General features: G+C 38.8%; 1 protein-coding gene across 2 annotated transcripts in view; it reads right to left on the reverse strand.

Moving 5' to 3' along the window:
- Positions 1-3,215: 3,215 nt before the first annotated feature.
- RPAP2 (RNA polymerase II associated protein 2) overlaps positions 3,216-16,457 on the reverse strand; it is an 83,750-nt gene continuing 70,508 nt past the window's right edge. For both annotated transcript variants that reach the window (XM_055585158.1, XM_055585159.1), the window contains one exon: positions 3,216-4,969. In XM_055585158.1, the coding sequence (XP_055441133.1) occupies positions 4,828-4,969 (142 nt within the window). In that variant the 3' untranslated portion in view covers positions 3,216-4,827. The remainder of the gene's footprint in view (positions 4,970-16,457) is intronic.

Raw genomic sequence — 16,457 nt, forward strand, 5'->3', positions numbered from 1 at the left:
TATTTAAAGTTAATAAAATAATGGCTATATTTTCCTATACAATATGTCCCTGTACCTTATTTTATACATGGTATAGTTTGTACCTCTTAATCCCCTACCTTTACCTTGCCCCTCCTATCTTCCTTCTTCTCACTGGTAACCACTAGTTTGTCTCTGTATCTGTGAATCTGTTTCTCTAGTTATATACATTTGTTTTTTTAGATCCTTCATATAAGTGATAAATGTCTTTCTGATTTATTTCACCAAGCATAATACGATACCACCCTTATGGCAGAAAGTGAAGAGGAACTAAAAAGCCTCTTGATGAAAGTGAAAGAGGAGAGTGAAAAAGTTGGCTTAAAGCTCAACATTCAGGAAACTAAGATCATGGCATCTGGTCCCATCACTTCATGGGAAATAGACGGGAAACAGTGGAAACAGTGTCAGACTTCATTTTTTTGGGCTCCCAAATCACTGCAGATGGTGACTGCAGCCATGAAATTAAAAGACGCTTACTCCTTGGAAGGAAAGTTATGACCAACCTAGATAGCATATTCAAAAGCAGAGACATTACTTTGCCAACAAAGGTCCGTCTAGTCAAGGCTATGGTTTTTCCAGTGGTCATGTATGGATGTGAGAGTTGGACTGTGAAGAAAGCTGAGCACCGAAGAATTGATGCTTTTGAACTGTAGTGTTGGAGAAGACTCTTGAGAGTCCCTTGGACTGCAAGGAGATGCAACCAGTCCATTCTGAAGGAGATCAGCCCTGGGATTTCTTTGGAAGAAATGATGCTAAAGCTGAAACTCCAGTACTTTGGCCACCTCATGCGAAGAGTTGACTCATTGGAAAAGACTCTGATGCTGGGAGGGATTGGGGGCAGGAGAAGGGGACGACAGAGGATGAGATGGCTGGATGACATCACTGACTCGATGGACATGAGTCTGGGTGAACTCCGGGAGTTGGTGATGGACAGGGAGGCCTGGCGTGCTGCGATTCATGGGGTTGCAAAGAGTTGGACACAACTGAGCAACTGAACTGAACTGAATCTGGATATAAGCTGTTTATCAAATATGATTTGGAAATATTTACCCAGTCTGGTTTGTCAATTTACTTTTTTTCCTATTGGGTTGGCCAAAAAGTTTGGGGTTTACCGTAACATTGTATAAAAAAGCTGAACGAACCTTACGGCCAATGCAGTATTATGTTAAGTTGTTTCAGGTGTACATTGCTCAGGACCACTTTGTAGAAAAGCAAGCTTCTTTAAAAGAATAAAGACTAGACTACCAAAAAGCCTTAAATTGTATTTATTGACCTTATTCTTTACTGTGTTCTTTAGAATCTAGAGTTCAACTATGAGACTAAAATGGGACTTTTCTCAATTTTCTAGTCAACTGATAATACAACTGGTATCATCCAGAAAAATTACAGCTTGTTATATTTTCTCAAATATTCAAGTTTCAGTTTATTTCAACTTTTATTTTCATATAAATAAAAATACTATGTCTTATACCTAGGATGCAAGGATTTGGTTATCCTTGTTGGGATAATGGTTCTCTATCTGTGGAAGTCACTCTGTCTGGTGATAACTAATAAGTAGCTCTGCTGCTAAGTCACCTCAGTCGTGTCTGACTCTGTGCAACCCCACAGACGGCAGCCCACGAGGGTCCCCCGTCCCTGGGATTCTCTAGGCAAGAACACTGGAGTGGGTAATAAGTAGCTCTAGCTATACAATTATTGTGGCTAGAATTCCAGAGATGGTGAATGGAAGCTCATCTATTCGGTCTTCACGGAATATACCTGGGAAGGAAAAATGACACTTGAATAAAACACCTAAAGTATTCTTACCAGTTTTGGGGAACACTGTGTTGTCTCTCCAATATACATTCCACTTCCCCCCATTATGAAGCAATAACGGTTTGGGTAATTCATACTTGGCTCGAGGAGTAGACCCTGATCTAGGTCAATAAGAAAAAAATCTCTCCTAGTCCTTGCTAGAATTACTGGGTTAAGCTCATAGCATTTCATAGCCATGTGGATTAGTTCAGAAGAGCCCTGAATTAGTGTGAAAAGTTGAAGACTCTCACTAGGACAGTGTGATCTGCCATAAAGCTGGGAACTACTGAATGATTCTGCCACCTCTGGTAGATTGTAAAATGGCCCCCAGTGACCTCTGCCTTCTGGTATTCATTCCCTTATACAATCCACTCACCTTCAATGTGGGCCGAACCTAGTGATTCATTTCTAACTAGTCACAGGATACAGAAAAAGTGATGGATGTTACTTCTGAGACTAGTTGCAAAAGGACTGTGGCTTTCATCTTGCATTTCCTCTCACTTGCTCACTCTCAGGGAAGCCACATCTCAAGCTGTGGGCCACTATGGAGTGGTCCATATGGCAAGGAACTGGGAGAGGTCTCTATAGACAACAAAGAGTGAGAAACTGAGGCCGTAAGTTCAGCCCGAGAAGAACTAAATCCTGCCAATAACCACATGAGTGAGCTTAGAAGGACTTCTTTCTCTACTTGAGCCTTCCGATGACATTGCAGCCCTGTCAGGGAGCTTTAATACAACCTCATGAGAGACTGAAGCAGAGGCCCTAAGCTAAATTGTGCCCAGATTCCTGACTCCCAGAAACAGATTTAAAAAAAAAAAGTTTGTTTTAAGCCACTTAATTTTATAATAATTTGTTAAGCAGCAAAAGATACTATCATAAAAAAAGTTAGTTTGAGCTTTTTTTCCTGTTATTTGTAACTGAAAGCACATTAACATATACTAGCTAGTAGTACAGAGAAGGCGATGGCACCCACTCCAGTGCTCCTGCCTGGAGGATCCCAGGGACGGAGGGCCTGGTGGGCTGCAGTCCATGGGGTCGCTGAGAGTCGGACACGACTGAGTGACTTCACTTTCACTTTTCACCTTCATGCATTGGAGAAGGAAATGGCAACCCACTCCAGTGTTCTTGCCTGGAGGATCCCAGGGACAGGGGAGGTGGGCTGCCGTCTATGCGGTCGCAGAGTCGGACATGACTGAAGCGACTTAGCAACAGCAGCTAGTAGTAATCTAATCTTGAAAAGGCTATAAGACATTGTACACAAATAATTTTGTGAACTTAAGGTTTACAAATATACAAACAAAAAATCCCCCACCTACCCATTCACAACCATCTTCATTTCTCATATGGAAAATTATGTAATAAGGCCTCATTCATTCAGTATCCCTTATAATATTGAGGAAGTCTGGGCAAAGATTCACCTTTAATTACTTACACAAATAAACAACGTAAAGACAACAACAACAACAATGATCACAGGGCAACTATTAAGTCCACTTAAAACATCTACTGTTTAGGGAATTCTCTGTCAGGACTCAGCACTTTCATTGCCAGGGCCTGGATTGGATCCTTAAAAAAACTTTAACACCATTTGTTTATATACAAGCATTAAATATGCTAATTTAAAAGGGTTCTTAATTGATACATATTCATTAAAGCAGATCTGCAAGGACATCAGGTTAGGCATACTTTGTTCTTAGTCTATCTGGAAAAGCAACCTTTCAACCAATGGACATAGGGTATCATGAATTGAGGGGTATGATTAATTCAATATTCTGTACCTGAAGCTCAATAAAACAAACAAAAAAATGAAACTCAAAACTTACTCTATTCTTAGAAGGGCGTTTGAAGTGCTGCTTCCACCAGCCAAGCTGAGTTCACTGCCTAAATAAAAGCCTTTGCTTTAGAGGGTTCTCAGGGGAGCAGGGTTGCATGAACTGGTCACTAGGTGTAAGTCTGGAGGCAGTAACAGTGCTAAGTCCTTATGTTCTATTTTCTAGGAGGTTCAATGAAAGGATAATGGCATTCTTTCTTGTCTGCCAAAATATACCTCTCAAATATCCTTGTCATATATTCAAAGATTTGCTTCATAGAGTTTTGTTTTTTTTTTTAAACAAAATTTCAAGTATCAAAATGTAAAATGATATCAATCTGTAGTGTGCTTCTGGGAGGAGACAAGATTTGAGATAGAAGTGAGGGGGAATTTTGCTTTTTAAAATTATACACCCAGTTCTGTATTGTTTAATTTTGACAAGTTTGTATTACTTTTATAATTTAAAAAATAGTTGAAAACTTTAAAAAAGGGAAATGCTCCATAAGGGGATCTCATTTATGGTTTAGAATGAATTTCTTTTAATCATAACATTAACTTAATACCTATCTGAGCACTTCAGAGTATGTGAAATAGAAAGTAAAGGGAAGAAGAGATGGAAAGTTGTGGATAAGGGAAGGGACATTCATATGGGCAGTTCTTAAAAAGAGACAGAAATGTGGGATAGTAGAAGAGGGCTATGTATCTGGTAACATGGTCAGGAATCAACAAAGCCAGACTTTTAAACTCACAGGCTTATCTGTACATGAGATGACTAAGGTATTGGCTGGGTTGAAGAGGGAAGTAGGCTGAGGATATTCTCCAAGATCACTGCAGTATTTGGTTGAAGTAAACTGCTACTTCCTGGGCAAAAATTTATCAGATGGGACATGCAGGGTGGGATGGTCCAGATTTGAGTATGAAGCTGATAGTGGGGAGTTTCCTGGATTGTAAGAAACAGAACTAACTGTGGTATCCTATAAAGGAAAAATAACAAAAAGATGGGACATGGAGTAACAAGAGTGGACAGGAATTGACCGGGGCAGCTGGGAACTCAGGGATATTGTATTCTACCATAGCAAGCTGAAGACGTATGGAGGTCTCTAGTTGGTTTTTAAAATTTCCAATATGAAAACAGAGTCCAAAAGGGCAACAAATAAAAAAACAAACAAAAAACTAAAGTAAAACAAGTCAACGCACCATTCTGGTTAACAGCTGGTTCTAAATATGATGGTTAAACTTTCAAGGTCTTCATTTTTTAAATGCAATTCTTCAAGCAGGGTGGTCATGAACTGTGTAAACATCACATTTTCCTGAGAAAGCTTCTGAATGCCAAGAGGTGAGGTCAATCTGAAACACCAAAAATATTAAATGCATATCCATGAAATTGGAAGGACTAAGGGGCTCCAGTCTTTAACATGGCAGAAGGGATTTTTCTGAGAATAATGAAGTCTCTCTGATTTAGCAAAATCCAGAGAGAGGATCTTCTACTAAAGCTGAAGAGAAATCTCATGAAAAAACTGAAAGACCAAACATACTGTTACATAAGGAAAGAAGCTTAAAAGCCTTAATCTGAAACATGTTAGTCATTATGTCAGCAAAAGCTACCAAAATTCTGCTCAGAAAAGAACATTAATGAAGTCTTTCCACATGAGGAAAGGAGGTTGTGTAGAGAAGCTTAGAGCTGAGAATTGCTTTAAAAAACATAATTTGTATCAACTGTTTAGGTTATATCACTTGAAAAACAGACAATAAACAAAAAGATTGCCTTTGGATGAAACCTTATCATTTTTATTTATTTTTTAAACATTTTTATTTTTGTAATACTGAACAGACGAATTGCATCTTACAAGGTACTTAATACAAAACTTCAGAAGGAAAACAAAGCTTTCTTCTCTAACCATTTCCAGTAACTATCCCTAAAGACTGATTACATATATAATAGTCATAGAAGTAATTTTCATGAATGTGATTAGTAAACATGATTTTTAAAAAAGTGAACAATATCTAATCACAAAGACTGCAAACCATTCCTTTTCATAAATTTTTGTATCTCCAGAGAGCATGGGCATGCTTCACAGAGCCTTTTTCCAAGTACATTCTGGAAAGCTTTTTGAAAAAAAAAAAAAAAAAAAAAAAAATTATTTTTCACCCAGTCTACACTTCCCACACAAAGCTCTAACAGATGCTTATTTAACCTTGGCCATTGCCAGTGGGCATATCAAATATAAATAAAATAACTCTGATTTAAATCAATATAGCTCAAGAAATTAGAGCAGAGGAGTTTCACAGTAGTGAGTGTGGGAATGAGAAATGTTATTTTCTGAGGCAGATTTCTTCCTTGCTTAGCCATTTCATGCAGAAAGCAGAAACAAAAGGAAAAATTTGTCAGAATTGTCCAAAGATGCCCTAGACTTTGAGTAGACTCTCTATATTCCTGAAGGTATTTTAGCAAGAACTGGAGATGAGATGACTCTGTCCAGTGAAATCCAGAGAGCTACCCAAGAAAACTTCTGATTTCCTTACCCACCTCTCCTCTATTTATTTATAGCTAGTGGATGGAGTACTAGGTTCTCCTATTTCATGAGCCTTGTCTGCAGGTATTCCCCAAAGGCAGTTCATACTTGGAAATCCTTCTATCCAAGCATTCTAATGCCAAGTTCAAGCTGGGCACTTGGGTGAACTTACAGGCACCTGTGGCCAGCTTTTCCTGTGGAGAAAGTAGAACCTAGAAGTCACCTCTTTTGGCTTTCTCATACTTAGCTGATGCCAACATTTAAAATATCAAGTTGCTGCTTCCCCACAGTAAGACCAAAGGTGCTGGGGATGGGATAACATTGGCTAAAAACAGGAAGTCAGGGCAGTCAGATCAGATGTCAGCTCCACAAAAACCTAGCTTTTGTGTGTTTTAAAAATGGTAATGACATATCCAAAACAATGTCTCTGATTTTCAAGGAGACTATATGAAAACATATAGTTTGGTTCATATATGCAAACAAAGTTTCCTCAATTACTTCTCAAAGTGCCATTAATATGTTTTTAAACTTCCTCAAATTAGAAATAAAGGTTGACTACTAGATTTTTCAACCTGTGTGCCCATATGAAAGCAGAAAATAATAAATGTTATAGAGAAAGAGTTTGTAAGAGAATTTTTCTATCAATCACTCTAGTTAGAAAATATTTTGGGAATAGTAACACTTCTCTAACAAACTTATAAGGTTAATATTATTATATAATTATAGGATATGTTCATGCATGCATGCTAAGTTGCTTCAGTCGTGTCCAATCATTGGGACCCCATGGACTGTAGCCCACCAGACTCCTCTATCCATGGGATTCTCCAGGCAAGAATACTGGAGTGGGCTGCCATTCCCTTCTCCAAGAATATATTCAAATTTACCTAAAAGTTTTGTTCATAAAGAAAAACCAGGATTATTGAGAAACTTTCCAACAATGCAATCTCGTTCCTGAGCCCATGCCACATACAGCTAAGCAACCAGCCATTCTTTGCTTAATGAGCTTGGACCTGTTTTGAGATGCCTCAAAAACATGGCTCTGAGCAGCAGTCTGTTGTGTTTTCTCACAAGATGAGTATCAAAGCCCTAGGGTGTATCTATAAAATGGGGCTAATAGTACTTAACTTCCTTAAAAGTTATTATTGCAAAAGGATACTATAAATAGGTTTTAAAAAATCAATTATGATAATAACATTTATCATGTGCTACCTAGGAGATTTACTGTGTACTTGTTCTAAGTATGAATTATCTCTTCTTAACTGCACAATGACTCTGAAAAATATATACTGTTCCCATTTTATGAGTAAGGAAATAAAGGCACAAAAAAATGGAAGTACCTTCTCCAAAGTCACAGCTTTGAAACCCAGGCAATATATCTCAAAAAGCCCATACTCCTGGCTAATATGCAAGCTTTCATTCTTTGTAGGCTATAGAATACTATATAAATTTAATCTTCACTTGTGCCCTTCACTACTGTGCCCTCAATGAACATGCAGAAGAAACAGAATGTTTTAACTGCTTTAGAGAACCAGAAGGACAACAAAGTAGCTAGCAGCAGAAGGAAATGCTAATGGAGAAATCATACAAGGTCTGGTGTCTGTTAGGAGACAGTAATAGCAGTTTTGGGGTCTGGGGATTTCTGCAGCAAGTCATCAAACAGACAGATAGCAATCCTTAGGCATCTGGAGCCAGGATTTCCTGACTTCTCTTAACACTTGAGCCTTAAGGGTTGTTGCATAATTTTACTCCCGGAAAGTGAGCCAATGAGATTTCCTTTATTTATTCCCTTGTCCTTTTAATCTTTATCTGAAAAGATTTCTTCCCTACCCCCAAGTCCCTAACACAGAATATAGTAAGAAATATATATTACCTTTCTAAAGTTTTTGACTTAAATCCTTTTTGGAATAAGCTGAGGTATAAAGAAATATATACTCTAACAGTGCCTGTGTACCTCTAAACATTAGTAACCCAGTGGATTACTTTTGGGGAGTCATGTAAAAATTGTTTTTCTTTCCATAGAAACCAAGCTCACAAAAAAAAAAAAAAAAAAAAAGAATGGTTTTGACAAGCTATAAAGTCATAATAATATGTCAGGGAAGATGCTAAACCCTGAAGACTAGTAATTTTATTCATTCAAAAGAATTATGATTTACTTCTATCTCCAAAGTAATTTACATTTAAAGTTGAATAAGAGCTATATATAACCTTTGTTTTCTAGATTCCTTGACTTGTCTACTTTAGCATGTTTTATTACTTAATAGCAACTGGCACTCTTCCAGACTGACTGCTTACTGGATATCTGCTGGATTTCCATGTCCATGTCATTGGTGTAGTGAGAGGCCTCTGTGCCTGTTTGCACAGATGAATCTGAGACAAGATCATAACTTTTTATCAGACTTTATGGTTTTGGTCAATGATAAGAGTTGGCTGTTGCCATTGACAAAGATGCTTTTGCCACTGAGAAAGCAAGGATTCTTTTTAGGGTACACACCACCTTAATGATAGGTACTATTGGCTGAATTGGGTGGGCGGACCTGTCTGATGTAGAGGAGCACTGCGTTGAGCTTGGAGACAGGGTTCTGTGCAGAACCTGCTTTTGTTAGCAGTGACCATGGAAGGTGGCTTCGGCAAGTACAGAGCACTAAGCAAACAGTCTGTGTGTGCTTAGAACCAGGTCCAAGGACAAATGAACAAAGACTTATGACTGCAACTATTCTTTACATGGTCTCTTCACTGCCACATCTGACAGCCTCTTCTTAGTTCTTTTTCCAGGTTACTGCAGTATTTGATGTCCTCATTCACTTCCTCCTTTTCTAGAATTCTCCTTCTTTGGCTTTTCAGGTACTCTTATCTCAGTTCTGCTCCTACTCCTGAACCTTTATGATCTCTCTTGCTGGCATTTTTTTTTTAAAACCAGCCCATTAATAATGACAGGTCTTACCTAAGGTTTCATATTGACCCTCTTTGGCATTAAATCCTATTCTCATGGCTCTGATTACCAGTGATTCAAATCTCTTCGGATTTTTTTTTACACTTTGGATGTCCAAAAGGTACCTTAAATACATTCTGTTCAAACCTGAAATTCTGACTTCTTGTTTTCATCAAAACCTTCTAGTATTAGAAATCTCAGTCATCGTTTAACCCTTAACCCTTAATGTTCTTTGTTCAATCAATTACCAAGTCCTCCTGATTCTCCTCTGATGTGCTTCTTGAATCCATTTCATTTCCCCCGTTCTCACTGTCTAATTCAGATGAATCCTCTCCTTCTGGGACTACCTCCTCAGCCTCTAAGTGGTCTCCCACTCCATTCCTGCCTCCACACTGCCACCACGATCCTCTCTCATAGATCTGATTAAGTCACTCTCTTTGATAAGTACTTATAGGAGAAACCAAATTTCTCTGGACCTTTTATTTTTCATTTCTATCACATGGATATGCTTATATTTCAAATAATATGAAAATATATAGTTAGTTGTATATTTTTTTCTCATCAAGCAGGAAGGTGGAAAACTGGGATATTTATTCATCCATCTTTGTATTCCCCACATATTTGTTCCCTTAATAGTAATACATAATTTGGTGAATGATTACGGAACTGAAACTGCTGCTATACTAGCACTTCTCAGTAACTACAAGATGCATGCGCGTGTGTGCCTGCCTAGTTATGAGTGACTCTTTGTGACCCCATGGACTACAGGCTGCCAGGCTCTTTGTGCATGGGGTTCTCCAGGCAAGAATACTGGAGTGGATTGTCACTTCCTTCTCCAGGGGATTTTCCAGACTCAGGGATCTAACCAGGGTCTCCTGCAACTCCTACTTTGGCAGGTGGATGCTTTAACACTGAGCCACGCGGTCCTGGACAAACGATGGTCTGTGGGCCAAATCTGGCCTGCTGCTTGTTACTTTTGTAAATAAAATTGAAAAACAGTCATGCCCATTTATGTATTCTGTAGCTGCTTTTGTGTTCCAACAGTAGAACTGAGCAGCTGGGACAGTTGGGCCAGCAAAGATGAAGATATAATCTGGCCCTTCACAGAAAGTTTGCACATTCTTATACCAGAAGATTAATGCACACCAATTTTAATTTAAAGTGAATAACTCAGTCACTAATACAATGCTTTATATGCTATAAGTCTGATGATGGGAGCAACTAACATGAGATGAGAAATCCAAAGCAATCATTTGGCTGTAGGATATTCAAGATCTGGTCTGGGAAAGATCTTCTGCCCCCTGGATCACTAAACTATGGAAGATGCTTAATGAAACCAAAAATATCTCATAAAAATCTACCAGCTGGAGAGAGAACTTTCCTTGATTTACTTCACTCCAGCCAAACTGAGCAAACTTGCCTCAATTAAGCCAAGGTTTGGTTTGTTCTCACTTAAGAGCTGGCTGTGTTCTTTCTACAGAGTGCTTTTCCCCCAAGTATCTACATGGTGGACTCCTTCATGTAATTCAGTTTTGTTTAAATGTCTCCTTTTCTATCTGAAACCCATCGTCTCATTTACCTTCTCTACCTGCCTACTTTGTCTTCACAGTCCTTACTATTTTCTAGTTCTATTATTTGTTTGCTTGTTTACTGTCTCTCTCTCATCCAAGAGAAGGTGAATGTCATGAGGGTAGTGAATCATGTATTTACTGCAATCACTGTGTCCTTCATGTTGGGGACACTGTAGGTGATCACTAATTATTTGTTTAATGAGGAGAAATGGCTTAAGAGGTCACGAATGTATTGTGTTTACGGAAATATTTTTTCTTCTTCAAAATATTTTCCTCCTTTCCGTTTTAGAGGAAGGGAGGGAGGAGGCATGTTCTTGACTCCTCCTCCCACCAGCACAGAGTAGTATCATCTTCCTGCTAGAATATTTCAGAGTATCTATCAGGGAGGTGAGATGAGCTTCAAATTCATTAGGTGGGCCAAACATTAAATCAAGATCTACCACTTGTTTCTGCATTTCTCTTCCTTACTTCCATTTGTCCTGAAACTCAGTGTTGGCCAAGGGTGAGCAGGACTGAGAGCCACTGAGCAGGCTTGGTTTGTACCTTTAATTCACTCCATTCCTGTAAAGGAAACTGTGGAGCAAGGGGCTGTTCCTCAAGTGGGTGCCTGGTGCCTTCCTCTGGAGCAAAAGTACTTTAGCTCCACAGGTTAAATATGAAAATGACACTTGCCCAAAAGGAAGAGCACTTTAGAATTTCTACAGTCCAACTAATATAGGTCATTATTTTTGTGTATTTCTGGTTGGTTACTACTGTTCTTGAATGGGGTGTGTTCTTACTCTTTTTAGGTCAATGAAAGTAACAGAGTGTAGCTGCAAAGCTATACTCCCTTTCAGTCTCCTCCCATTAAGTTAAAAGATCTAAGAAAACAGACTCAAGATCGTTTCTTAATGTAGTGATTTGGACCCTTTACACAAGATAGTTAATAAACTACCTCCATGACCTTGAAGGAGGGAGATTCTTTACCTCTATGTGTGTAGCATGTTGCAATGGTTAATATGCTTTAAATCCTGGACATTGTTTCTTATATATAATGTAAATGGCCCTTGCAGAATATGGACGTGGTGGGGGGTGTGTGTGGGAGGGAGAGGCAGCACTTAAAAGTTATTCCTTCATATGCTTGAAAATGGTTCTCAATTAATTCCAAGTCTTTTTATTATTTCCTAATAGATGCCATCTAACTGCTCCTTATTCAGACTGGTGTTCTTCCCTATATCCCTAATTCTAGCTTCTCATTTTCCTAAAATGCAATGCCCCAGAATATACTGTTCAAATTCATTACTTCACAACAAAAATACATTTTCAGAGAAAGATATCATGATGTAAAATCTTTCACATCCAAGTCATCTTTGAAGTAAAACCTCAGAATCTTATAAATCCTCTCCCTTTTTTGTTAAATTGAGTCCCCAGGCTCCTCCTTTCAATACTTTAAAGGATTAGCATATACATCTGTATATATTATATATTTAATATATAAAATTTAAAGGGACTCAAACCTCTGTTCCAGTCCAACAACTTCTAATAGTGATTATCAAAGGAAACAATAACTGGGCCCAAATAACTACTCTACTTATATAAAATAGTAATATAGCATAGTTGGTATTTAACAGTGTGCTTTATGCAGGAAATGCCTTTAAAATAATCAACAGAAAATGTGACTGGCAGTGAGTAAAAACAGAAGATTTTTATGTTTCCATTTATTTCCTTTGTGTACTTTTAAAGATGAATAAAAACCTCTAAAGGTGACACGAAAAGGATGGTTTACCACAAACAGTCTTTATGTTGGAGAATATAATTTGACAAAAATGACATAATCTGCAAATGTATAAATCACAAACAAGCCAGGAAACTTCTCATGAGAACTCCCCTGATTCAAATCTCTATTCTGAAAAGAAAGGCAGCCTTCTATAACTAGTTCTTTACCATATGGTCAATGGCATGACAACAAAAGCAAAAAAAAAAGCGAAGTGTCAAACTGCATCTTATTGATAAGACCTTTATTTAGCTGACTGCTCCACATATGCTACACATCAAAAGGAGAGTCTAAAGTCAGGTTAGGACAGGTACCCTCTATTTGTTATTACTGAGCTATCAAACAACATCTGGTTAACAGGAATTATTATACACAGAATTCAGAAGAGTTTCAAAGTTTGATAACTGAAACAAGAGATTTTTAATTAAAAGTGGCCTTTTTATAAATCCTTATATCCAAAGATTTAGAGCTATACAAACTCTTGATTAAGCCTCTGAAGAAAGTTATCTATGACTGTGAGTCACTGGTTTGTTTTGTATCAACAGAGAAAGCTATATGAAGAATTCAAGTTGTAGTTTACTGAACAAGTGGAGGTAAAACAATTGATGGGACTCAAGGTTATCCATCTCCTGGTAGTGCATTAAAAACCAGTAATTAACTTGGAATTTTAAATGGCCTTCCCAGTGTGGCTGTATTGCTTTGCTTACTGCACATTCCCACTGGGGAGCATACGATGCAGCTCTTGCAATACCAGAAATTGCAGCATGGTCTGATCGATCCTTTCTTGAATAATCTGGGTGATACGTGTGAAGCATTTATCTTAAATGAAATAGCACAGACATCCCTTAACCTGACCATCAACACTAAGCAGCAGTAACTCTTAAGAGTTTCCTAAACTTGCAGAATCAAGCTGGTAGGCTGCTGTAAAACGACACTGAACAACACTCCTCATATTCAGTATAATCTTAAGTGAAAAAATTGCTGTGAGAATGTCTATGTGAATAAATGTCACCAGAAAGCGTGCTTCTCTATGGTTTGGGGTTGGAGGAAGGGACAGGAAGTGAAAAGCCACACTTTTCTGTATTATCAGATTTGAGAAATTACTAGGTTCATACAGAGTTCTGTTGCAGTAGGGAAACCTGTTCTGCTGATTACCACACATAAAGGTGATGAAAATGCAGAGACTGCCAAAAGATAATGCTGGGCTTAAAAGGAAATCTTTGACACTCTGATCTCATCCTTCAGAAGTTAGGGCTGGGAAGGAGAAGGTAAGAGGGATATTTCTGTTAAAAGGAAGTACCTTCAATATTTCCATGCACAAGCACTATGCCTGTTGCTTTACCAATGCAAACAGAATAGATACTACAGTACCTGACATTTCAGGGGCTTAGAATCAAACAAAACCAAATGTCTTTTGGGACAGATGAGGCATCTTTATTAATACTGGCCTGAGTAAGTGAGAAATCTGAAACATGAGGTCTAACTGCACAGTCTTCTTTGATGAGGGTATACCACTTAGTTTCTTCAAATGTGACCTATCCAGCTAGTTTCCTTTTGACAGCTGAGGTGGGCAGGGTACGGGATTCGTCCAGGGTCACACTGGTTAAGAACAGTGCTAAAAATGGACACCTTTTATCACAGAGGCATCTTGCTTACCTATCAAGTCTAGATACTCCTTCCTGCACTGCAGCAACAGTTGTCATCCCACCCTTACTATGTCTTCTTTAAGAAAACGAGTTGGGATTTTCCCTCACTCTCTACATGCTGCTGCTGCTGCTGCTAAGTCGCTTCAGTTGTGTCCGACTCTGCGCGACCCCATAGATGGCAGCCCACCAGGCTCCCCCGTCCCTGGGATTCTCCAGGCAAGAACACGAGTGGGTTGCCATTTCCTTCTCCAATGCATGAAAGTGAAAAGTGAAAGGGAAGTCGCTCAATCGTGTCCGACTCTTCGCGACCCCATGGACAGCAGCCCACCAGGCTCCTCCATCCATGGGGTTTTCCAGGCAACAGTACTGGAGTGGGGTGCCATCGCCTTCTCCGTGAACAAGTGCTAAATGATAAAGGATGATTTCTGTCTGTGAAAACATACACTCAAAACTGAAACAAAGGAGAGCTGTGACCAGTAAGTAACCCAATGGGTCAAAATGTCATCTATTTTCAGAAATTTGAGGGCTCACACAAACCCAAGGCATTTTACAAAACATCTCTCTCAGATATTAAAAAAATTTTTTTTGGTATAAACTTTCAAAAAGGATATCATCTGTATGTTCAGGGCTCATATTTAACATAACTCTTTTTCTACCTTGAGTGTTTCTTACTGGGGAGAACGCAGATGATTATTCAACTCTGTCACTGATTTCTCTAAAAACATTTGTCTAATCTGTGACCCTTAGCCTCCTCCTTGAAGTAACACAATGGCCCCAGGGGCACAGGGAAAGAACAACAAAAAAAGTCAGCCTATGGAACAGCTTTTCTTTTTCCATAAAATAACATGGGCTGGGCCATGTGCAGAGGTAACTCCTTCATGGCACTTCCCTAAGCTGCTCTGGATGTTGTTTTTAAGTAGCTGCTCTGGATGTTGTTTTTAAGTAAACATTTCCCTGGTGGCTCAGAGGGTAAAGCATCTGCCTGCAATGCAGGAGACCTGGGTTCAATCTCTGGGTGGGGAAGATCCCCTGGAGAAGGAAATGGCAACTACTCCAGTATTCTTGCCTGGAAAATCCCATGGACGGAGAAGCCTGGTGGGCTACAGTCCATGGACTTGAGAAGAGTCGGACACAACTGAGCAACTTTACTTTCACTTTCAAACATGGTTTTACTCTTGTTTGACAAGGAAACAAATAACAAGCGGTCAGAGCTCAGTTTAAAATTCAGATACTTTAAAATGGGTGGCTTTCCAAATCAGAGCAAGTGAATTAGTTAACTTCCCTTGAAGAATGCCAGTTTTTTCCCCAGCTATTCCTTTTATGGCAGGATCTCAGCCACTGAGTCAAACATAAGCAGCTACAGTGATTTCCAAGTTTGTAAAAAGAAACTTTTCTTTATGAAACTAACTTGTTTATCTTCCACCTTTCTGTGAAGTTACACCAAGTGTTAACTCCACAGTGAGGCTCAAGTGACTTTCTTAAGGTCACGTAGTTAGTAAGAGATGAGCAAATAAGCCCCAGAAGTACTCCCACAGGTCTACACTTCTAACCACCATACCACACAAGCTCACATGTCTGATTCATTTTAAGAACGAGGAGACTTTATGATTTCAAAGGCCCACTTGTCTATGCTCTTCAAATAATTTTTGAAATCTGTCATTACAAAATAAAACATGCTAATGAAAACGACAATTCTCTTGTTTCTAATTAATTCATCCTTTCTGTGATAGCCAAAAAGCATCTTCCAACATCATTAACTACTTAAGACTTCAGAAGAAACCTAGGAAATGCCTCTAAGCAACCAAATCCTGGCAGATACAGCTAAATTAACTGATTTAGCACATCTTTATCTAGCACACTAATAACTGCACTAAGACAGTGGTTGTCAATTTTGTCTGTACAAATTACAATCACTTGGGGAACTTAAAAATATATGTCCAGGCTCCATCCCAGACCATTCAATTAAAATCTTTGAATCAGATATTATACATTACACACACACACACACACACACACACACAGAGGGATTCCCTGGTGGCTCAGATGGTAAAGAGTCTGCCTGCAATGTGGGAGACCCGGGTTTGATCCCTGGGTTGGGATGATCCACTGGAGAAGGAAATGGCAACCCACTCCAGTATTCTTGCCTGGAGAATCCCATGGATGAAGGAGCAGAGTTGGACACCACTGAGCGACTTCTTTCTATACATATACATATGTGTATGTGTATATATGTGTGTGTGTATATGTGTGTATATATATATATACAAAGAAATTTTTATTTTATTTTTTTGGCTATGCCATAAGGCTTGCAAAATATTAGTTCCCCAAGCAGGGATTAAACCTACACCCACAGTAGTGAAAGTGTGGGGTCCTAGACACTTTACCATCAGGGAATTCCCAAGTATTAGTAATTTTTAAACACT

The sequence above is a fragment of the Bubalus kerabau genome, chromosome 6, assembly GCF_029407905.1.
Source record: "Bubalus kerabau isolate K-KA32 ecotype Philippines breed swamp buffalo chromosome 6, PCC_UOA_SB_1v2, whole genome shotgun sequence".
NCBI lineage: Eukaryota > Metazoa > Chordata > Mammalia > Artiodactyla > Bovidae > Bubalus > Bubalus kerabau.